Source organism: Boleophthalmus pectinirostris, unplaced genomic scaffold (genome assembly GCF_026225935.1).
Source record: "Boleophthalmus pectinirostris isolate CB_2022bp ecotype Guang Dong unplaced genomic scaffold, ASM2622593v1 HiC_scaffold_8, whole genome shotgun sequence".
Lineage (NCBI taxonomy): Eukaryota > Metazoa > Chordata > Actinopteri > Gobiiformes > Gobiidae > Boleophthalmus > Boleophthalmus pectinirostris.
In genome coordinates, this window is record NW_026571515.1 from 20,894,633 (window position 1) to 20,917,758 (window position 23,126).

At 40.4% G+C, this 23,126-nt stretch overlaps 1 protein-coding gene across 2 annotated transcripts in view; it reads left to right on the forward strand.

Annotated features, from left to right (window-relative positions):
- The first annotated feature begins 6,899 nt into the window (after window positions 1-6,899).
- mtor (mechanistic target of rapamycin kinase) overlaps window positions 6,900-23,126 on the forward strand; it is an 89,902-nt gene continuing 73,675 nt past the window's right edge. For both annotated transcript variants that reach the window (XM_055165535.1, XM_055165536.1), the window contains exons 1-16: window positions 6,900-7,056; window positions 7,379-7,521; window positions 7,737-7,845; window positions 8,514-8,746; window positions 18,649-18,849; window positions 18,931-19,065; window positions 19,539-19,814; window positions 20,040-20,148; window positions 20,243-20,426; window positions 20,501-20,629; window positions 20,744-20,988; window positions 21,549-21,758; window positions 21,836-22,041; window positions 22,347-22,469; window positions 22,549-22,632; window positions 23,020-23,112. In XM_055165535.1, the coding sequence (XP_055021510.1) occupies window positions 7,393-7,521; window positions 7,737-7,845; window positions 8,514-8,746; window positions 18,649-18,849; window positions 18,931-19,065; window positions 19,539-19,814; window positions 20,040-20,148; window positions 20,243-20,426; window positions 20,501-20,629; window positions 20,744-20,988; window positions 21,549-21,758; window positions 21,836-22,041; window positions 22,347-22,469; window positions 22,549-22,632; window positions 23,020-23,112 (2,466 nt within the window). In that variant the 5' untranslated portion in view covers window positions 6,900-7,056; window positions 7,379-7,392. The remainder of the gene's footprint in view (window positions 7,057-7,378; window positions 7,522-7,736; window positions 7,846-8,513; window positions 8,747-18,648; window positions 18,850-18,930; window positions 19,066-19,538; window positions 19,815-20,039; window positions 20,149-20,242; window positions 20,427-20,500; window positions 20,630-20,743; window positions 20,989-21,548; window positions 21,759-21,835; window positions 22,042-22,346; window positions 22,470-22,548; window positions 22,633-23,019; window positions 23,113-23,126) is intronic.

Below are 23,126 nucleotides of genomic sequence, written 5' to 3' on the forward strand. Positions count from 1 at the left end.
TTTACTTTGTTACAGAAAATACCATCCATCTCTTGGCACACCCACCTACCTCCTGCCCCTGCTCATTTATGCCGAGTGGCCACAACTCACCGTGGCTCATTCTGTGTAATGGATGTGGCCCATTCATTCCCAGCATGCACTTTGGCAGGGCGGCTCTGCAGTCCATTAGAAAATGAGTCCGCGTCGAAGCTGCTGACATATTGAAAGATCAGAACCCAGCCGGTCCAGAATGATTCAGACGCCACGCTTCAGTTGATTTAGTGTTATTCGTGTATGTGTTTTAATTATGTGGACAGAGACTTTAGTGACCATATTGGATTAGATTTGAACAAGCTCTTAATATGCAGTCATTTATCAGTGTTTATCAGATTGTCTATGGCAGGATTTCAGTTGGAAAGACAAATGCGAGAGACTAACTCAAGTATGAGACAGGAGGATTCTGCCCTTTAGGGTATTCTGCTAAGATTTATCTGCCTGGGATCCAGAATACACACTTGTTCAGTACTTAACAAATACAGAGCGATATCATCCTGGACTTGTCAGACAGAAGATTTATAGCGTGTCCAAACTTTTTTCCCTGAGGGCAGCATATTTATACATATGGAAGAAGGGCCATGGATACAGGACAAAGAAATGTATTGTTCAAAATGTTGCTTTGATGTTGGTTTAAGACTTTAAAGTTAAAGTCTAAAGTTTATGTTAGTGCTGTATCACATCAAAATGTTTGTTATTTAAATCATGATAGCAACATTTTTCAAAATTTGCAATGAAAAGTCTTCTGGTGTTTTGGGTCAATTCAGTAGGAAGCCTGAGAGCCAACAAAAACTGGTCTGACCGCATTTGTTTAGACATCTTTTAGACATGCTTTTTTTTTCTGACCTGGTTAAAACAAAACTGAATAAAAGGAAAAGATAGATCATTATAGAGAGCCATCCAGCCCATTATTTGTTCAACTTAAACTGTTGAAAATGCATGATATTGTTGACTTAAGTATCCTCAAAGTAATGTATGAAGCAAAGTGTAGTGTGCTACCTGTAAATATTCAAAGACTGTTTGAGATGAGAACAAGCCACTACAGTTTAAAAGGATCCTACATCTTTAAAAAAAAAAACAGATTCAGAACCAAGGTTATGGAGAGAAACATTACTTTGAAAGGAGTTAATTTATGGAATAATCCTGAAAAAGATATAAAAGAATCAAGCACAATGATGGTATTTAAAAAAAAAAAAACATAAAATCCAGTGCAATGTGTATGTATGAAAAAGGAAACTAAGTTGTTGTGCATAATAGTGAAGATTTGTTTGATTAATAATTGTGACTGAACTGAAATGTACAGATTTGAAATGTTTTACAGTAACTATCGGTGGTTGATGTTTTGTCTGGAAAAGGGAAACGGGGCAGATAACATAAGATGACTCTTTTTTCTGCTCCTTTTCATTCATTTCTTGTATGTTTGATGCTGTGACACTGTTGATGTCTTTTTATACTTTATGAATGAAATAAATAAACAAATAAATAAAACAAATAAAATTGCACATTTTACATTTTTACTAAATCATTTTTTCACTTCAGTACTTCAACTCCTCTGATAGCTTGTGAACAACGAGATCTTCTCTCAAACTGAAAACACTCTGTTCCACCTTGTGATGTCATGTGGTAATACATGATGTGCTCCACTGTGGTTTTAAACTCCATACACCTTTATTAGAATTTTTTTTTTTTTGCATAACTGGCCCTGGAATTGCCAATCACTACTGAACTAAAGATAAATAGTACATGCTAATTTGAAAACTACCTCTTCATGACATCACAAAGTGGAACAGAGCATTTTGAGCTTTGGAGGTGAAGACAGACTAATAAAGGGTTACTGTAGCATGTGTGAGTGAAACAAAGCACAACTCCAGGTATGTTATTTCATAGGGTAACAACAGTCTAACCTGACTTTATAGCATGACACTGAATCACAACTGAACTGATAAGACAGATAAAAATGTGCTTACACTGTAATTTTTATTTTACATTTTACATGATTTTTAGTTTGATCAAAATATTTGATGACACTAGTGAAAGTGTTTTGACTGAATTCATACGCACGATGCACCTCATATTCAAACTTCATTTTCAACAGTTGCTTTTAGTGGTGTCATTCTAGCATTTCAAAGCTAAACCTTCAATACCATAAAATTTATTCCGATTTTTGATACCCAGATTATAAGTTTAAAACCTCCTTTTTAGACAACATTGTAATTTTCATCACAAAATAATAGTATTGGTTTATTATATAATGTGGTCTTATACTAGTTCTGATAAAACTCAAGATGAAACTGTTCAGTAAAGGTCACACTGAATCACGTTATATGACTCTTTTTTTCCCCCAGTATCGAAACCTGCTTAAATGAATATGTTTCAATGCTAATTTTAGTATTGATTCGTATCAGATTTTTGATACTTTTGACAACTTCTGAACTCATCTGACTTTCAAATCACTTTCACAGTCTACCATTACATATTGCATGGAAACTCACAGTGTTCAGTTTTAATCAATCAAAGTTCACTCACTTCTCCAGAGTCAGATAAAAGCTATGCAACGTTCTCCTCCATGACCCTGGTTTACTCTGTTTTGTGAAGTCTCCAGGATTAAAGCCAGGCAGATCTGAGCCAGGCTGGGCCGCTGGATCAATAGGTTCAAGCGGAGGTTAGGTTCATGAGTCAGGAGTGGTAAAACTGCACTGTCATCACAGACCTCTGCTCATCACATTAGCTGATTATACGCTTACTATTGTCTATAAGGTCTTATGGGAACAGCTGCTGATTCACTCTCCTCTCAAAATGGATTTATCCTGGCATTAAAATATAAAATGGATAATAAAATGATGATTAAGTTGTGAGTAATACATCATTTGAATGGTTAGTTGTTGAGTATAGGGAATATCCATGGAATACAAAGTACCTATTATGTGTTGTTTCAATCACACACGTTCTAACACACAAACCCTGCATATTTAGAGTTCCTCTCTCAAATGAAAAACACTGTGTTCCAGCGTATGATGTCACTGAGTGGTGGAGGAAATGTTTCATTGCGTTTTTAAACTCATACAACTTCACTAGAATAATTTGCCCTGGAATTGACAATCTCTACTAAACAAAAAGGTGAAGTTAACTTGAAAACTAACTAAACTAATAATAAAGGGTTCCTCAAACAAAACCAACTCCAGATATGTTTTTGATGAGACCTTTAAAGCTGCAGCATGAGAGAAAATCATGAACCATGCTTTTTGCTTTTTGCCATTTTCCAACATAATTATCATAGTACTGAATACACACCCCAAGGCTTTCATGTGAGCCATGAAAGGGAAGAGTCCACGCCAGCAGAAGTGAATGTGTGGCTGACGGCAAACAGACCACAGAATTAAAAAATAGGCTCATTCATTCTTATGTCCATTGTGAAGACCTACTGTAGACCCTCTATACATATGGCTATAGGTTTAAATGTTGCTTAAAGGCTGATATCAAGTCATGTGTGCCCAACCAAATCCTATGACCTGTCCCATTTTTAAGACTTTTGGAGGTATTCATAAACCACAGAGAAGAATTCCGCTCCATAGACACAGTGTGGCTGTCCCGTGGGTGCTCTCATGGGTGCTTCAAGCTAAACACATGAACAGGATCCGGTGACCCTAAGCTCTATTCTTGCATTTTAATACTTTTCTTTTAAATTGTTCAATTCCCACAAACTGCCACTGAACTGATGTGTTTACCACAGCTTTTATCTCAACAAACCAAGTCATAAACAACAACATTAAACAAATATTGATAAAATTAAATGATAGATTGGTTCCATTCATGGTGGCAAATGCAGACTTGTACATTGCGTAAATATGGAAACAGGTCAGGCTGAAGCTGTCGAATGAATTACTTAAGATTCACTTTGACCAAGAAAATCTGAATAGAAACCTGTAGAAGCCAAACTGATAAGCAGCACTCTTGATTGGAGCTCGTCACATGATCAAGTGTAGGACAGCTCTCACCTGTACCACCAGATTTATTTTAGTTTTGTGCTTTCTTCCTCAAACCGCAGTTCTGCCCTGTGATTGTTCCAAAGGCCAGGATCTTCTTACTGTGAGGCTGGTGCTATTCAACAGTTACCTATCTCTGTTTTGTAAATTCATGGGCATATAGGTGTGCTCTAGCTAGTAACCCTCATCTAGTTTATTTTATTTTAAGTTTATTCTGTACCGGACTGCAACCTCTGTGAGTTTATTTGTCCCTATCCTCCTGGATTAATACCTCCGCTGGTTTGTAGAGATATAATGGTCTTGAGAAGACATTAGGATTGATCTGGTCAGATTGAATGAAAATGTCTTCAAGCATTATGGGAATCTTCTCTTCTGTTGCAGTTGGAGACAATGTACAATACATTTATTACCTCCGCCAAGGAGGTTATGTTTTTGCCGGCGTTTGTCTGTTTGTTTGTTTGTTGTTTGTTTGTCTGTTAGCAACATAACTCAAAAAGTTATGGACCGATTTTGATGAAATTTTCAGGATTTGTTGGAAATGTGAAAAGGAAGAACTAATTGCATTTTGGGGGTGATCCGGAAGAAATCCTGGATTCTGGATCACTTTGAAATTTTAGTTAACATTGTGGTAAATGGGGCCAAAAATTTTGTTTCTCAATATCTCGGTTAATTATTGACCAAACCCCATGAAATTTGACTCAAGGATGGACAATGGGATCCTCTTTCATATTCCAAAGGCTGATCCAGATCTGATCCAGAAGAATGATTTTATCGCAATTTATATAAAAAATGGGGGTAGTCCTTGGCGGAGGTCTGCGCTCTCTGAGTGCTTTTCTAGTTTATTTATTTATTTATTTTTTCATGCTGTATTGAAGCCTCATCTGGTTTAGTCCTGGTTTGGTACTGGTTTTGCCCTGGTTCGGTCCTGGTTTAGTCCTGGTTTAGTCCCTGTGAGTTTCTCCCTGCCATGCTGTACTGGAGCCTCATCTGGTTTAGTCCTGGTTTAGTCCAGATTTAATACTGGTTTGGTCCTGTTTTAGTCCTGGTTTAGTACTGGTTTGACCCTGATTCGGTACTGGTTTTAGTTCTGTTTTGGCCCTGGTTCGGTCCTAATTTAGCCCTGGTTTGGTCCTAGTTTAGTCCCTGTGAGCTTCTCCCTGCCATCCTGTACTGGAGCCTCATCTGGTTTAGTCCTTGTTTAGTCCAGATTTAATCCTGGTTTGGTCCTGGTTTAGTACTGGTTTGGCCCTGATTTGGTCCTGGTTTAGTACTGGTTTGACCCTGGTTCGGTCCTAGTTTAGTCCTGGTTTGGTCCTAGTTTAGTCCCCCTGAGCTTCTCCCTGCCATGCTCCACTTGCTCATAAACTTGTATAAAAAAACGTGACGCCTAATGTGACCCAAATGTTACTGTCCAACTGTGAGTCAGGACAAATTCTTTCAACTGCTTCAAAATCCATAACAATATGACTGAATAAGTACAAATATTGTGATTTTTCTCTTCTGGTATTTCTCAAGTGTTCCCAGACTTCTCCCCAGGCACTGACAGGAAAATATGACTGTGGTAGTCCATGTGGAGGATTACCCTTTTGAATGAATATCTGACAAGTCTAAACCACAAGGTAAGTCTCTCCAAAGGTCAGAGTGGATCAGAGTGGTGAACAAACATGTCCGAAGGCAGTGAAATCAAAGAATAACACTACAGCTAGCATCCCTCTGTCACTTCACACTAAGAGGCAGGACGGCCTGTTGGGACAAGCAGACCGCATGTGTTTGTAGTGCACCTGAATGCCTAATATCAAGTGAGGAAAGTGAAAGGTGAGTGCGAGTGTGTCAGCAGTGAAATATGTGGAGCCTGTCCAGTACGTGGGAAGACACAGGGCCCTAGAGTCTGCAGCCCGAGGTGGCCCTTCCTACACCTGATCCATTTTATATGTGACTGGTGTCACCTCAGCCCATTTTCCACATAAACCTCTGCAGATTTTATTTCACTTTGGGAAAGAATCAGTTGACTATGAGCACACAGCTACACAAAGGCAAGAGAAGTGAATGAGCCTAGACCAGGAGTGTCCATTCAAACTATGGTCCAAGAGCCAAATGTGGCCAATAGACCATTTTTTGTTGTCCCCTCTGCTGAACTGGCCCAACTGATCACAGGCAGAACTTTCTACTACAAAAGTAAGCCATTTTACCTCACATCACAGCTCGTGATACCACTGTTTCAAGCCTTAAAATGTGGCCCTCATTTAATAAAAGTTTGGACACCCCTGATCTAAATTGTATGACCTGGGATATTAAAGGGATATTTTTTATTACAGAACAACTTTCTGTCATTTAAAGTCTAATAGTGTGACTGGAGTGCATCAGTGTATGCCCGTATATCGCCTATACTAGCCTTATACTAACAGGCTACTTAAAGGCCACTGACCCACGTAGGCTGCATGTCTAATTAAACATAGACGATACTTTTAGATGTTTATAACATTGGCTTAATAGAGCACCCTAAAGTAAATATTAACTTTACTGGTCAAAACAGCTCTCATTTATTATGAAGACCCACATTTTGTACTGGCCTTCAATAACAAACAATAAAAAAAGTTCATCATAACAAATGATATTGCAATAGACAGACGTGTTTTGTCAGTGAAAAAAATGCCAACTATAAACTAGGCCCACCAAATACCTTATACATAAGAAGAAGAAATATAAGATGATGATAATATAATATATAAGAAGAGATAATATATAATAATATAATTATATATAAGACATAATGTAAGAAGAAAACAGTTTTCCTTGCTAGCAGTTAGTGAACTGTAGGAATGGACCATGTCCACAAGATGTCAGTATTGTTCTCACTGCTGAAGCACAGAGCGCAGAGGAAGAACAGCCCATCCTCCCAGAAACAGCTAGCTTAGCTTAGCTCAGCTCGGCTGTGTATTTGTTCTGCTTCTATTACATTATAGTAAACTCTTAGTACAATGACAACTTGGTCTGTTCATCGTCACCTACATAATAACTAATTGCATAAGCGGGTAAACAGGTAGGTTGTCCGTTTTGGCCATTATATTTATCCTTATGACTGCACTTTTTAGCTTTAGCTAAATAACAAGCATGTTATACTCATGTCATTCAGTGTCACATCCTTTTAAACTTCATCGACATTATTTGCATTGATTGTCAAATGACCAGTCACATGTTTAATAGTCTTTAGTATGATATAATGCCAAGTCTTTATGAATTCTTTTTGCTGCGTTTAAATGTTAGCTTCTGTAGCGAGCTGCACAGTCAGAACATCACTCTCAAGTTTAGTTGTTTCGTGCTTTACGAGGGTTTTTATCACTGAGTGTTGTTTATATGTACAGACAAGGCTATCCAGATGGTGATCATGTCGGGCACAGCCACTGTGCTGCAGCAGTTTGTCAGCGGACTGAAGAGTCGGAATGAAGACACCAGGGCCAAATCTGCCAAAGACCTGCAACATTATGTGACCACGGAGCTCAGAGAGGTACTGTCAGCCATGCACGGGCACTGGGCTTGTTTGGACTTTACACAACATAACAAAGCTTTGGAATCCTAGGCTGCACCCTGTTGTAAGGAAGTGTGAGAAAATGTAAATGAGTGTTATAGACCTACATTTGTTATCACATTTAAAATGCAGAGACTACACTATATCATATATATAATGTAATATACATTATTAATTGGGGTTTTCTTTTCTAGCTGAGTCAAGATGAAGCCACTACCTTCTATGATGAGTTGAATCATCACATCTTTGAGCTGGTCTCCAGCTCTGATGTCAATGAGAAGAAAGGAGGGATTCTTGCAATTGGTAAGCTTGGTGCACTGGTGTGTAGTTCTTTATTGTACCATTGTTTAAGTTTGGCAGAGCACTAAGGCAAGCCCCTATAATAACGAGGATACAATGAAGCATGGCTGACCTGCCAATATAGGCTGTGGCTACTGCTTGAATATATTACAGTATATTCACCTTATGGCGCTGCCGATCCTAACAGCAAATAAGACTTGACTTGCTGGTGCATATGGACATTGAACATTTTACAAAAATTAACCTACTGTAAGTCACATTTAATCTACAAAACCTTTTTCAAATTCACCAATTGACATAAATGGAATCCCTGTTTAACTGGAAGTACCATAAAACGGCACGGTTTAAGAGCATTTAAAGACATAAGTGGGTGGGGCGGAATAAGGTGAATAGCAAAGAGATGTGCTTAGTGCAAACAAACTGCAGTAGGCAGGCACTATTTGTTGCTTTGCCCAGTCAGCTTGAAGTCTCTGCTCTTCACCCATTTCCAAAGTATTTTAACAAGAGCCGTCCCAGATTGACTTGAAGCACTACATGTATTAATCTGGATCTTCCCAAATATAACCAATTTCAGTTGAACAGTCAGAACATTTCTATGCAGCACTTAACAAGTAATAGTTGATTTTTTTCCAATCCAGTCTGTGTAAATATAAAATATGTTGTTTTTACAGTGAGCTTAATCGGAGTTGAGGGAGGCAATGCCACCAGGATCAGCCGCTTTGCCAACTACCTGCGTAACCTGCTGCCCTCTAGTGACCCTGTGGTGATGGAGATGGCCTCTAAAGCCATGGGGCACTTGTCTATGGCAGGGGACACCTTCACTGCGGAGTATGTGGAGTTTGAAGTGAAGAGGGCTCTGGAGTGGCTGGGAGCAGACAGGAATGAGGGCAGGCGCCATGCTGCTGTAAGTAACTCAATTATTTGTTGTGGTATCAACATGACTTTGGACTGTGTGTCCTAAGATAAGGACTTTGTTGAAATGGTACATTAGACTGATAATCATAATTAGATTTTGTTACGCTTCAAATAGTTGTATTACTAAAGAGTAGGGTTGTAACAATAATGTAACAGTAATATTGTGGCCCATTCACAGTATATCGAATTACAAGTCTCTCTGCTTAAATGAATAGTTATAGTCCAGCAATATAACTAAAAAAATACAGTGAACTACAGATGATGATAAAGAAATAACTGTTTTAAGCACTTTTAAATCTTAATTCTTTGGATTATGACTGAACCAAAGTCTTGTCAGTGTTGTCAAGGCATTAAAAAAAAGTAACATATTCACAATTTTGTTAGCCTCCACAAAGTATTGCAATAAATATTGTACCGTGAGCTGTATATTATGAAAGTAAGTATAAGTATGTAAGAAAGTAAGTATATTGTACTGAGAGATTTGGATATCGTTACATCCCTGCTAAGAGTGCCCTGTCATGTTTTGATTCTGCTCACTGGCTTCATTTGCATACAGTACAATACAATACCTGTGACATGTGACAATCAATGGATTTAAAGAATAACTGTTAGTAATAACAAAGTACAAAGAATTCTAAAATAACTCTTTAAATTTTTTATTTTTTTCTTGCCACATTAGTTTTCCTTTTTTTTTTTTTCATAATTTTCTTTACCACAATCAGAAAGAAAACAGATTACATTTCTGTGCTGTAACGGTAACTATGGAGATAACACATCAACGACTATACAGACGTCATTGTCTTTAAGCAGGTTTAATAATGCTTAAGAAGGTCAAACTGCAGAGCAGAAAAAATACAACATTACAACACGTCTACAACAGTCAGAAAAACAAGGCAAACAACAGCAAGTACAAGTTGCAAATCCGCACACCGGAGGCTAACCGACGCCATCTCAAGAGCTGCGTGGTTTGCGTACAACCACCACATTATAAGGCTAGCATCAAAAACACTACAATGCTGGACCTACAAATAATCATAACCAAAGTTGCTGAACATTGGTAGAAAACACAGAAACTGCGGACTCAAAAAAAAAAAAGGCAACAGCGGGCTGCCATGTCTGATGTTTACAACTGTTACTTGCGTTCAATAAAGTTTTGATCAAACACGTGCTCTGGGTGCAGTTCTAAAAGTGTCCACCAGATGGCACCATATACAAGCGAAATCCAAGAAACACAAAAACAGGAGAATTATACATTCAAACATTTTTTAAACAATACTTCATGCATAACAGAACACTCCCCGCCTGGCGTGATTAAACGCCATTAACACTTAAGAAGGAACTAAAACAACAATCTCTGAGATTGGTCCAGTGAAAACCTTTGTACCATCTGATTTGGTAACCTTAACCTCTACTGTCTGAACTTTACCATCTTTAGAAGGAAACACCTGAGTTATGAGTCCAAGAGGCCATTGGTTTCTGGGTATTTGACTGTCCTTGAGCACTATAGTACTCTCTGGAGTCATGTTTGGTTGGTTGGATTGCCACTTGCGGCGTGGTTGAAGTGTGGGCAAGAATTCTTTCTTCCACTTGTCCCAGAATGTGTTTGACAGGTGTTGAACTTGCCGCCACTGATGCTTATAGAGGTTTGACGCTGAAAAGTTGCCTGCTGGCGCTTGAAGTGGGGACAACTTTTGTGTGAGCAGAGTTGCTGGTGTAAGAATGAGAGGGTCACTAGGGTCCATGGAAATGGGAATGAGGGGCCTAGCGTTTATAATGGCTGACACCTCTGACATAAAGGTGACAAGAACGTCATGAGTGAGTTTTGTATTCTTGAGCTGGAAAAACATACTATCCAATATTTTCCGTGCAAGACCGATCATCCTTTTCCACGATCCACCGAAATGTGAAGCATGAGGCGGATTAAAAGTCCACGTACATCTTTCAAGTAGGTTTGTATGGCTGTATTGTCCATGTTTGAGGGGATTTTGAGTTCTGTACATGCACTGACAAAGTTTGTGCCTCTATCAGACTGAGTGGTTTTGACAGGTCCTCTAATAGCTAAAAACCTTCTGAGTGCATTAATGAAACTAGATGTGTCAAGGGACTCAATCACTTCTATGTGAACTGCTCTTACACTTAAACATGTGAAAATCACAGCCCATCTTTTATTTTGAATAACATGTCCCCTGGTTCTTTTCGAAGACACAAACCGTGGGCTGAAAACGTCTATGCCCACATTTGGGAATGGAGGGTCTGTAGAGACAGTCTGGTGGGAGGTCAGACATTTTCTGTGTGTTGAGAGGGGCACGAAGTCTTTTGCAAGTTGTACAGTTGAAGATGATTGCACTAACCTTTCTTTTGCCGCCGACAATCCACCAGCCTGCAGCACGAACGGCTCCTTCTGTGAACAGGCGACCTTGGTGATGAGTTTGTTCGTGGTAGTGCCTTATGAGAAGTGCTGCAACGTGATGGTGACCAGGAATGATGAGAGGGTTCTTTTGGTTTTGGTTCAGATTTGAGTTAGCCATGCGACCACCTACTCGCAAGAGTCCATTTTCATCCAAACAGGGGTCGAGGTTCTTTAAAGGACTGGCTTTAGGAAGTTTTTCTTGTTTTTGAATGCACTTTATTTCATCTGCATATACATCCTGCTGCACTGCATGAATCACAACATCTTGTGCTTGATTAAATTCAGCTACAGTGAGTCCTGTTTCACAGTAGTGCCAACCATAGCACTGTTTTGGCTTGAGTGAGGATGAACGAAGGTTGTGAATTATGTGCAGTAAGTGAGCAAGTGCACGGGAGAGTGATTTCCATGAAGAGAACTTTGCGAATCTTTGAGAGCCAAGTTGTTTGGAGCAAGTAGTAGTTTTGAGTGTGAATACCTGTGGTCTGACTTCTGCGTCAGTGCCAGGCTCGACAAGGTCAAATGTGTAGGTGGAACAGTTTTGACTTTGAAACAGAATGTCTGGACCAGTGAGCCAGTTACTTAAGGGCAGCTGGTAAGCGGGGACAAAACGAGTAGCGTGGTCTGCGGGGTTATGACTGTTGGCGACATAATGCCACTGATTGGGCTGAGATGACCTGCGAATTCTGTTTACATGGTTGCTAATATAGACATAAAATCTACGTGTCTCATTATAGATATATCCTAAAACGACTTTACTGTCTGTGTAGAACATGGTGTGATCTAGCCCAATGTCTAGTTTGTCTGAGATTAAATCTGCAAGCTCTACTGCTAACACAGCAGCACTAAATTCTAATCTTGGGATGGTCTGATCGGGGCGTGGAGCTAACTTTGCTTTACCCATCACAAAGCCAACTTGACAATTTCCTACTGTGTCTGTAACTCTAAGATAGGCTACTGCTACTATAGCTTTAGTGGACGCGTCAGAGAAAACGCAGAGTTCTTTCTTTACAGCAGTGGAAGGTGAAATGTCTGTGTACACTGTAGGGATCAACAGTTTTGACAGTTCTTTAAGCGAGTCTTTCCAAAGTGTCCAGGTTTCTTCCATTTCTGGGGGCAATGGAGTATCCCAATCTCCATTCTCAACTGTGAGTTCGTGCAGAATTGACTTTCCCTATATAGTGACTGGTGCTACAAAGCCTAGTGGATCATAAAGGCTGTTTATAGTTGATAAAACACCTCGCCTAGTGAAGCGCTTAGTTTCGTTAGATGTCTTAAAGGTGAAGCAGTCTTTTTTAATGTCCCAGAGAAGGCCGAGACTACGTTGCATGGGGACAGAATCAGATTCAAAATCTAACTCTTTAAGATCTTTTGCATGGTTTTGGGCCGGGAAAGCTTCCAAAACTTCCTTTTTGTTCGCTGCGATTTTGTGTAGTCTTAGGTTTGATTTTGAAAGTGTGTCGCGGGTTCTTTGCAAAAGAGACACAGCCTTTTCGACAGTAGGCAGGGATTTGAGCCCATCATCTACATAAAAGTCACGTGTGACAAACTGCTCGACATCTGGATCGCACTCACAGTGCAAGACTGACTGATGTAAGCCATAAATGGCAACTGCAAGAGAAGGACTGTTTCCGAAGACGTGAACAGTCATCTGGTACTCTGCAATGTCTTTGGAAAGGTCATTGTCACGGAACCACAAGAAGCGCAAGTAATTCCTATCTTGCTCTCGGACGCTGAAACAAAAAAACATTTGCTCAATGTCTGCAGTAAATGCAACTGCTTCTTTTCTGAAGCGCATGAGGACTCCAAGCAGTGAGTTGTTAAGGTCTGGCCCTGTTAACAACATGTCATTTAAGGATGTGCCTTCATACTTGGCACTGCTGTCAAAGACTACCCCGATCTGCTTGGGTTTTCTTGGGTGGTACACGCCAAACAACTGCAAATACCAACATTCTTCTCCATCTTTCAAAGGGGGGGCTATTTCTGCATGTCCGTTTTTTAAATATTTTTTCCATAAAGCTCATGAAATGTTCCTTCATTTCCTCTTTTCTTTCAAAGTTGCGGACAAGTGACATTAAGCGGTTCAGTGCTTGTGGCCTGTTGTTTGGTAATATCTGTCACTGTGATTTGAATGGCAAAGGAGCTGTCCAATTGCCATCTTTGTCTTTTGTAAGTCCTTCCTCCATTATTTTCAGAAATGCTTTGTCCTGAATGGAGGGTGAGATGTAGTTATCAAGTCTGGTTTGTATGAACACATTACATCCTAAGTGGTCAGTTTCACATGTGGTACAATCATTGAGCTGGGTGCTGAAATGGTAAGGGATTTGAATGTCACAATTCTTTTCTTTTACATTGTACACATTTGGGCATGGCTCGAACATTGTGGGGCGGCCTTTCTCTGTTGCATTGGTAAAGAGAGTTTTGACTGCCAATGTTTTAAGGACATCACCAAGACACACATTTCCTATTATGACCCATCCAAGGTCCAATTTTTGTGCCTAGGGTGCATTGTGAGGGCCACTTATCTGCTTGCGGACTTTGTGAACTCTTACTATGTCCCGTCCAAGGAGCCATTAGTATTTGAGAGTTAGAGTCCAGATCCGGGATGAGATGAGCAATAGACTTAAGGTGACTGTGATGCATGGCTGCACTAGGAGTGGGAATCTCATCTCTATCATTTGGAATGTTTTCGCATTCAATTAGGCTGGGCAGTGGGATTTGGACAGTACCATCTAGAGCTTCCACTACATAGCCAGTAGCTCTCCTACCCATAGTCGCTTTAACACCTGCACATGTTCTTAGTGAATAAGGAGAGCTAGGACCACAGTCATTAAACAGTTCAAAAAACTCTGGACGGACTAATGATCTGTTACTTTGTTCATCATGAATGGCATACAGTTGTACTGCCTTTTCTGAATGACCTGCAGGATAAACCTTCACAAGACAAATTTTAGAGCATGATCTACCTGCCCCACTTTGACCACAAACCTGAGTGCACTTGGAGGTTATCTCATCAGGCTGTGCGTCGTTTTGCTCCCCGCCGTGCTCTGCTGGGGGATTGGCTGTAGGCTCTGGTTCTGTCTGCCATGGAGCTGGGCCAGGGTGAAGTGCAGCACAGTGTTTTTCATTGCCACACTCAGAACACTGGAGATTGACCTTACAGTCCTTTGCAATGTGTTTGGATGAGGCACAGCATTTGAAGCAGATATTATTTTTTTTAGAAACGTTTTTCTCTCATCAAGTGTCTTCATGCGAAAGGTCCTGCATTTTGTTAGAGGATGGGCTTTTTTGTGGAGTGGGCAGAGTTTCTCGCTATCTGCTCTTTTGTATCCATGACTTTGTGCACTGATATTTCTTTTTGTCTGTTTGCTCTCCATGGAGGTTTGTCTGGTTTGGGCAGAGCATCAGCATGTGAGGTGAACTGAAAGCTAGGGTCATTTCTAGCATTAGCTTCTTGTGTGATAAAGTCCACAAAAACACTGAATGGTGGATAAGTGACATGGTTTTTACATTTGTAGTTTGCTCCAAATGTTATCCATTTCTCCTGCAAATTAAATGGGAGCTTCTGGATGATTGGATTTACACCTTTAGGCGTGTCTAGAAAGGAGAGGCCAGGGAGGTCTCCTTCAGCTTTAGCACACTGCATTTCCATCAGCAAGTCGCTAAACTTTCTGAGCTTGACATAGTCCTTGGATGTGATTCTTGGAAACGAGTCCACTCTTTTGAAAAGTGCATCCTCGATTACTTCAGCTGAGCCGTAACATTGTTTGAGTCTGTCCCAAATCATCTCAAGACCTGCATCAGGATTGTTAATGAGTATGGCTCTGATTTGCTCAGCATGCTCAGCAGATTCTTTGCCAAGCCATTTTAACATTAAGTCCATATCTTCACAAGCTGTCAAATCTAACCCTCTAACTGCATTATTGAAAGAACGTTTCCATACTCTGAAGTTTTGAGGTTTATCATTAAACTGGAGAAGCCCTGTTGCAACTATTTCCCTGCGAGGAAAGCATCTGATAAAGTCACTTACATTACCCTCCCTAGGCTCCTGGGAAGGACAGTTATGTGTGGATGCTGACCCCTTGTGGGCCCAGTGGGTATTGTCAGGTTTAACTGGGCGAGAGATGGCGCTAGCTGGAACGTGCAGGGAGTAATTAGGATTTGGAAAAGAAGCAGGTGAAGTTAAATAGGTGTTGTTGTTTTCTCCACTGGAAGTGTAATAATTCATTGCTAGTAGGCTCCAGTTTGAGCTGCATTTTAGTGTCATTGTTTTGTAACATGTGACTTCTTTCACTGTTCAGAAATGTAGCCTGGGTGATAACATATTGTTTTGTGCGCTCGTCTGTTTCGGAAGGAGACGGATCACATCAAACTGAGAGGCGGCGGCAGCCTCTAATGCACAGGTGTCAAACATAAGGCCCGGGGGCCAGATCCGGCCCTCTAAGACCTTTAATGTGGCCCTTGGGTGATTTTCTACTAAAATATTTTAATTATATTTTCTATTAAAATATTGGTAATTTTCTGCATTGCTTAGCATGGCAGCATCTCCAAAGCCTCTGTGCGTGGCCCCTCCCACCAGAGCAGCACAAATGAAGACTTGTCTCTTTCCAAACGCTCTTAAAGGACGATTGTTTTGACTGTTGACCGTGACACCCTCATCAGCAAAATGTCCAAAATGAGAAAAGTGAAGCCGAGTGCAGGATTTCCCAAGAAAAACTGACTTATTCCTATTTGCATACAAGTTCATGTTAAAACATTGTGTTGAAATTGAATTTTTCTTAAAGTTTCAGGTTGTTCATAATATTATAATATTATAATAAGAAAGAGTTCATCAATTAAAAAAGATTTTTGTAATAGATTTGCGTTTCTCTGCACAAATATTTGAACTTATTGTTATTTTTGGGGTTTATATGCCATGAGTTTTTGGATCCGGCCCCTTTGGGATCAAAGTAGGTTGGATACGGCCCCCGGACCAAAATGAGTTTGACACCCCTGCTCTAATCTGCTTCTGCTATGGCTGAAGCTAAATCTTTTTCCTGTTGTAATAGCTCAATAGATGCTTCAAGTTTAGCTTTTTCTAGTTTTAAGATAATTTCTTTTTCTGCAAAATTTAGAGGAGCCTTTGCTGCTTCAGCTTTTGCTCTTGCCCTGGCTGCAGCAGAACTTGTGGATCCAACCTCAGACCGGGTTTTGTAGGATGCCAACTTACGGCTGCGTTGACTAGGTGACGAGTGCTGGGACACCGCTGTATGCCGTGATGCTTGAGGCGTAGTGGTGGTCAGCCTGACTAGATTCACTCTAGTAGTAGCAGGGACATGACCGCAGAATCTCCGGTGGATGCCGCCGTTTCCCTGTGCCGTAACGGTAGGGTGAAAACCCGGACACCTTTGCAATTTTTTACAGTGTATGAACGCGTATTGCGTATTACAGGCGGGTAATAATTACACACGGGTGGGTCAGGACTAAACCAGGTCTAAACCAGGACTAATCTTGGACTTAAGAGAGAAAACGCCGAGCAGTTTGTCCGCAAAGCGCGATCGGGCAACTGCCGCGTTTAACTCCGTGAGGTGCGGAGCTGAGCCGGTCCTTTCTCCTGTGGTCACCTCCAAGCCCGTTCTGACGGTGAATCCTGTTTCAGTTCTGGTTTAGTATTGGTTTAGTCCTGGTTTAGTCCTAGTTCAGTCGTGGATTAGTCCTCCTCTTCAGTCCTGGAATCAGTCCTGGGTTAGTCCTGGTTTAGTCTTGGTTCAGTCCGTGGCGTAGGCAGCGCAAACATTTAATATAATCTCGGGTTAATGGGCAGGTGCGGTCCTGTACTGCGCGGGTGCGGTGTTGTACTGGGGGTCTCCAAAAATGGACCCGTGCAGGACTCTGCGCTGTTGGGCTACATTACGGAATAAATGAATCTTCAGTTTGTTACATAAGGAAGGAGGAAAATAACACAAGGACGACAGCAGCAACAAGTTTTAAGAAGGAAGTAAAAAGGGTTGCACCTGTCCTGTCTGAGAAAAGTGTATAAAGTGTGTGCTGAGGGGTTTTACAGACTTAACACAGATAGAATAATTGTAAAATATAAAGTTGTCTACTTCGTGGATTTCACCTATCGAGGGTTATTTTTAGAACGTAACCCCCGCGATAAACAAGGGAACACTGTACTCACTCGCAACCTGTGCACATGGCCTCTCACTTGTCCCGACCAGGACGGAAAACGGAGAATTTCTTGTACAAGTCATTGTTAAATGCGCTTTTGTGCTTCGGTATGTTGCAGACTGACCGACTGTTTGTGTCTCCTTCTGAGTCACAGAGACGCTCAGTTTAATGCCCCCAATGAACGGTACTGAAAACCCAGACATTTGCATCACTTTATAAAAAAAAACCCCGGACGCCCCGGACAGGACATAAAATACGGACATGTCCGGGGAAAAACGGACGTTTGGTCACCCTACGTAACGGTAACTATGGCGATAACACTTCTCTCACATCAACGACTCTACAGACGTCATTGTCTTTAAGCAGGTTTAATGATGCTTAAGAAGGTGAAACTGCAGAGCAGAAAAAATACAACATTACAACACGTCTACAACAGTCAGAAAAACACAAGGCAAACAACAGCAAGTACAAGTTGCAAATCCACACACCGGAGACTAACCGACGCCATCTCAAGAGCTGTGTGGTTTGCTACAACCACCACATTATAAGGCTAGCATCAAAAACACTACAATGCTGGACCTACAGATAATCATAACCAAAGTTGCCGAACATTGGTAGAAAATACGTACACAAAAACACAAAAACAGGAGAATTATACATTCAAACATTTTTTAAACAATACTTCATGCATAACAGAACAATTTCAATAATATAATATTATAATAAAACTTCAGAACTCAGATAATGACTAGAAAGTGGAGGTATTATGCAAAATTGACTTTTTGGAGCTTCCTATCACATAACGTTCCCTCATTAAAACATGCCTGAAGAGGTTTTTATGTCATCCAAGCATGTTGATGATTTTTGTGATATTCCTTCCCAGACCCTATTCAAACACTCCTTATGGGTAACTGTACAATCTTGTCCAAAGCTCAGCCCGTAAGCCTATGACACCTATGTTCATAATACATTATATACAGTACGCTACAACTTCACAAACCTGATGGAGTGTGCAGTGGTTTCATTTGAGGGATGCACACCTGACTGTGTTGTGATAGCGCTCTGAAGTAAAGGGAGTGGTGACTTTTGCCAAAAACAAAAGTGAAACTTTCATTTAATTGTAATACAATGGTTTCAGCAAATATAGCATTTTCAAAACAATAAAAGGTAACATGGTGATCTAAATATGTTTTATTTTAGCAGCTAATACTCTCTATATGTGTAGTTTTTGACATATCCATCTTTATAATATAGAATTGTTTTTTTGAAATGTAACTTTGTCTGTTGACAGGTAAATCATTGGAGGTGTTATTTGAACATACCTTTCTTTACAGGTGTTGGTGTTGAGAGAACTGGCTGTGAGCGCTCCCACCTTCTTTTTTCAACAAGTGCAGCCGTTCTTTGACAACATCTTCTACGCAGTGTGGGACCAGAAACAGGCCATCCGAGAGGGGGCTGTGTCTGCACTCAGAGCCTGTCTCATCCTCACCACTCAGAGGGAGACCAAGGAGATGCAGAAACCACAGTGGTATAAAGTATGTCACCAATGTAATATATCCAAGTGTATGCCTTTTACTTCATAAATGTGATGCATATCTGTTTTTTCTCTTCCATAGCAAACATTTGAAGAGGCGGAGAAGGGTTTTGATGAAACATTGGCCAAAGAGAAAGGGATGAACCGTGATGATAGGGTCCATGGAGCTCTTCTAATTCTCAATGAGCTTGTCCGCATTAGCAGTATGGAGGGAGAGGTAAGGCTCGGTTGCTTGCATCACTTTTACAATGCACTGAGCTGTGAAGTTTATATTTTCATCATCATCATATCATTATTACAGTTACTGCTTTAACAAGCGTGTAATTGATAAAACAATATTGGTGCGTGTTATGCTTCTCAAAACATTTTGCTTGCCTCTCTGTAGTGTCTTAATTCAAAAACAGTTTCTTAATAATAAGAAGCATTACTAAGAAATTGTTGATGTGTATACTTACTGTAAAATTATGATTTCAGTTTTGGCCAAATAATAGTGATATTTTTTTCATAATCAAGTAGTCATATCAATACATTTTAAGTTGGATTTTAAATTGGATATTTACTGTTTTACAACCTTGATATATGACTAATCTAAGAAAATGTTATATATTAATAGGACAGCCCTAAAAACATAATGTATTTATTTATTATTCTTTTCTTGTCATTTTACTTGCTCCATGGAACATTTAACAGCGCATGAGGGAAGAGATGGAAGAAATCACTCAACAGCAGCTTGTTCATGATAAGTACTGCAAAGAGCTGATGGGTTTTGGGACGAAGCCTCGCCACATTACACCTTTCACCAGTTTCCAGTCAGTGCAGCCTCAGCAGTCCAACGCCCTGCTGGGTCTTCTGGGGTACAGCACTCCTCAGGGCTTTCTGAGCTTTGGAGCCACACCAGCCCCGGCCAAGAGTTCCCTGGTGGAGAGCCGATACTGCAGAGAGCTCATGGAGGAGAGGTTTGATCAGGTATAGTGCACAGCAAAAAATCTAACTAAAAAAACTAACTTCTGATGCACTTGTTTCTTATCATTATTTTATTTAAATTATTATTATTATTATTAAATTATTTAGATACAGACTAGAGTCACTGAGGTCCATAGGTCAATAATTCTGCACAGATTAATAATATTTCGAAATCTTACTGCCTTGATCTCTACGCAGCAAAAAAAAAACTTGATTTGATTCTTCCAGGTGTGTCGATGGGTGCTCAAGTACAGAACCAGTAAAAACCCTCTGATCCAGATGACAATTCTTAATCTGCTCCCACGCCTAGCTGCCTTTCAACCACACACTTTCACTGGTAAGCTTTAATGTTTGATGTGTCAGTGTAAAACTTGTAATACAGATATAGTAGAAGAGTGTATTTCATTGTATCACATATTATGATTGTGCAGACCAGTACCTGTCAGACACTATGGGCTACCTGCTGGGCTGTCTTAAGAAGGAGAAGGAACGCACTGCTGCATTTCAGGCCCTGGGACTTCTGGTAGTGGCTGTGAGGGCAGATATCCAGCCTTATCTGTCCAAGATTCTGGAGATCATCAAGGCGGCACTGCCTCCTAAAGACTTTGCTCACAAGTCAGTACAGAAATGATTCTATTGTTGAAAATGATTAAATCTATCCAGTCGTGATTCCTTGTTTTTGTGAACAGGAGGCAGAAAACTATGCAGGTAGATGCCACAGTTTTCACTTGCATTAGCATGCTGTCCAGAGCCATGGGACCCAGTATACAACCGGAAATCAAGGAGCTGCTGGAGCCAATGCTAGCTGTAGGTCTGAGGTAAATGGGAACGTACAACTTTTTAAACTTTTTGTATTAAACGTACATTGTATTGCTCATGCTTAGATTTGGTGCTAGAACATAAAAGTTGTACTAACTTATCTCTTTGCCCAGCCCTGCCCTCACTGCAGTGCTATATGACCTGAGCCGTCAGATCCCTCAGTTGAAGAAAGACATCCAGGATGGTTTGCTGAAGATGCTGTCTCTAGTCCTGATGCACAAACCTTTGCGTCACCCTGGCATGCCCAAAGGCCTGGCATACCAGCTGGCCTCCCCAAGTCTCACCAACATACCTGAGGCCAGTGATGTGGGCAGCATAACTCTAGCCCTGCGTACTCTTGGTAGCTTTGAATTTGAGGGTAAGTTCCGTTAAACCTAGCATTGAATCATAGTTGCCATACTTTATTTTCTTTTTGACTCTGTTTTTTTTAAAGGGCCCATATTGAGCTATTTTCTGAACTGTTATAATGCTTTTTCTGCATCAAAAATATACCTGAAGATGTGTTTTGTTTCATTTACACTTGTTTAACACACAAACCCGGAATATTTAGGTTTAGGAGTTCTCCTCTCAAACAGAAAACACTCCATCTTGTGATATCATGTAGTAATACAGGTAATGCTCCAGTATGTTTGTAAACTCCATACACCTTCACTAGAATCATTTGGATGATTTCAGCCCTGGAATTGCTAGTCTGAACTAAAGGTAAAAGGAGCTGTTAACTTGAAAACTTTCCACTTCATGACATCAGGTGGAACAGAGCATTTTGTGCTTTGAACATGTAGACAGACTAATAAACCGGGATTACTCAAACATGTGAATGAAAGAAAACACAACTCCAGGCACATTCTAACATGGCTTACATTTTGTATTACATAGGTCCTTCAAATAATCATGTTTCAAATCTGCCTTTTTTGACAGGACACTCCTTGACACAGTTTGTCCGACATTGTGCTGACCACTTCCTAAACAGTGAGCATAAGGAGATCAGGATGGAAGCTGCACGGACCTGCTCCCGCCTCCTCACCCCTTCCATTCACCTCATCAGTGGACATGTTGTCAGTCAGACCGCTGTCCAGGTGGTGGCAGATGTGCTCAGTAAACTGCTGGTTGTTGGCATTACAGACCCAGGTAACACCACAAGTATTACACACACATTTTTTTTCATGCTCTTATACATTGGTTTAACACTTGAGTTGTTTCTCTAGATCCTGATATCCGTTATTGTGTCCTGGCTTCGCTGGATGAGCGATTCGATGCACACCTTGCTCAGGCGGAGAACTTGCAGGCCCTGTTTGTGGCACTGAATGACGAAGTGTTTGAGATCAGAGAACTGGCTATTTGCACCATTGGACGCCTCAGCAGCATGAACCCTGCGTTTGTCATGCCATTTCTACGCAAGATGCTTATACAGGTACTTTGTAATTTTGCACAATATTTATGTAATTTTTTTCCCATATCACGGTATGTTCACAGGTTTGACAAGTAAGTGATGTTTGGTTATTTTTGATTGATTTCATTATGACATTCTAAACAAAATGGTCCTGTCACATTTCAAAACCATATATTGGATAACACAACTAGTGTCCACCAGAGGGTAGCAAAGACCTATCAGGCTTACAGGCATCTGCCAGTATCTCATGCAGTTTTATGGTGTACTGATCATTGTAAATTTGTTTCACATGCATTCAAATCTTTGACGTGTTTTTTTAAATTCAGATTTTGACAGAGCTGGAACACAGTGGTGTTGGTAGAAACAAAGAGCAGAGTGCAAGGATGCTTGGTCACCTGGTGTCAAATGCTCCTCGCCTTATACGCCCCTATATGGAACCCATCTTAAAGGTTTGACAAATACATACATTTTCATGCATCTTCTCTGCTGTACACTGTCATCTGACTTTTTCTGTTTTGAATCGTACAGGCTCTTATTTTGAAACTGAAAGACCCAGATCCAAATCCTGGTGTGGTCATAAGTGTCCTTGCCACTATTGGCGAACTGGCTCAGGTAAACCTTTTTTTGTCCCAGTTTAAAACATGCATTTATTATTGTTTTATATTTTAGAAGAATATTTTATCCTGTTCAGAAAACTCACTGGACAAATAAGATAAGTGGAGTAGAGAGCAAGTAGAATGCAGGAGATTTCTACATAGACCCCACCGACTTGTGAAGGCAGTTGCAGGCTAAAGGGCAGCTTTTAATGTCATAGGTCAATAACAGTAATTATTTAGCCTTTTATGTTCAAATAAAAAAAGTCAACACCATATTTCTATTCGTATTATTGCAGTGTTCAGTTTAATCACTATGACAGTGTGGTTATGGTTCAGTCTCTCAGACTGTTATGCAAATATTATTGTGATCCAATGTAAAAATTGGTCTTGGCACTTTCTTCAGGTGAGCGGTCTAGAAATGCGGAAGTGGATGGATGAGCTGTTTCCCATCATAATGGATATGCTCCAGGATTCCTCCTCACTTGCCAAGAGACAGGTGAAGAATGTGAT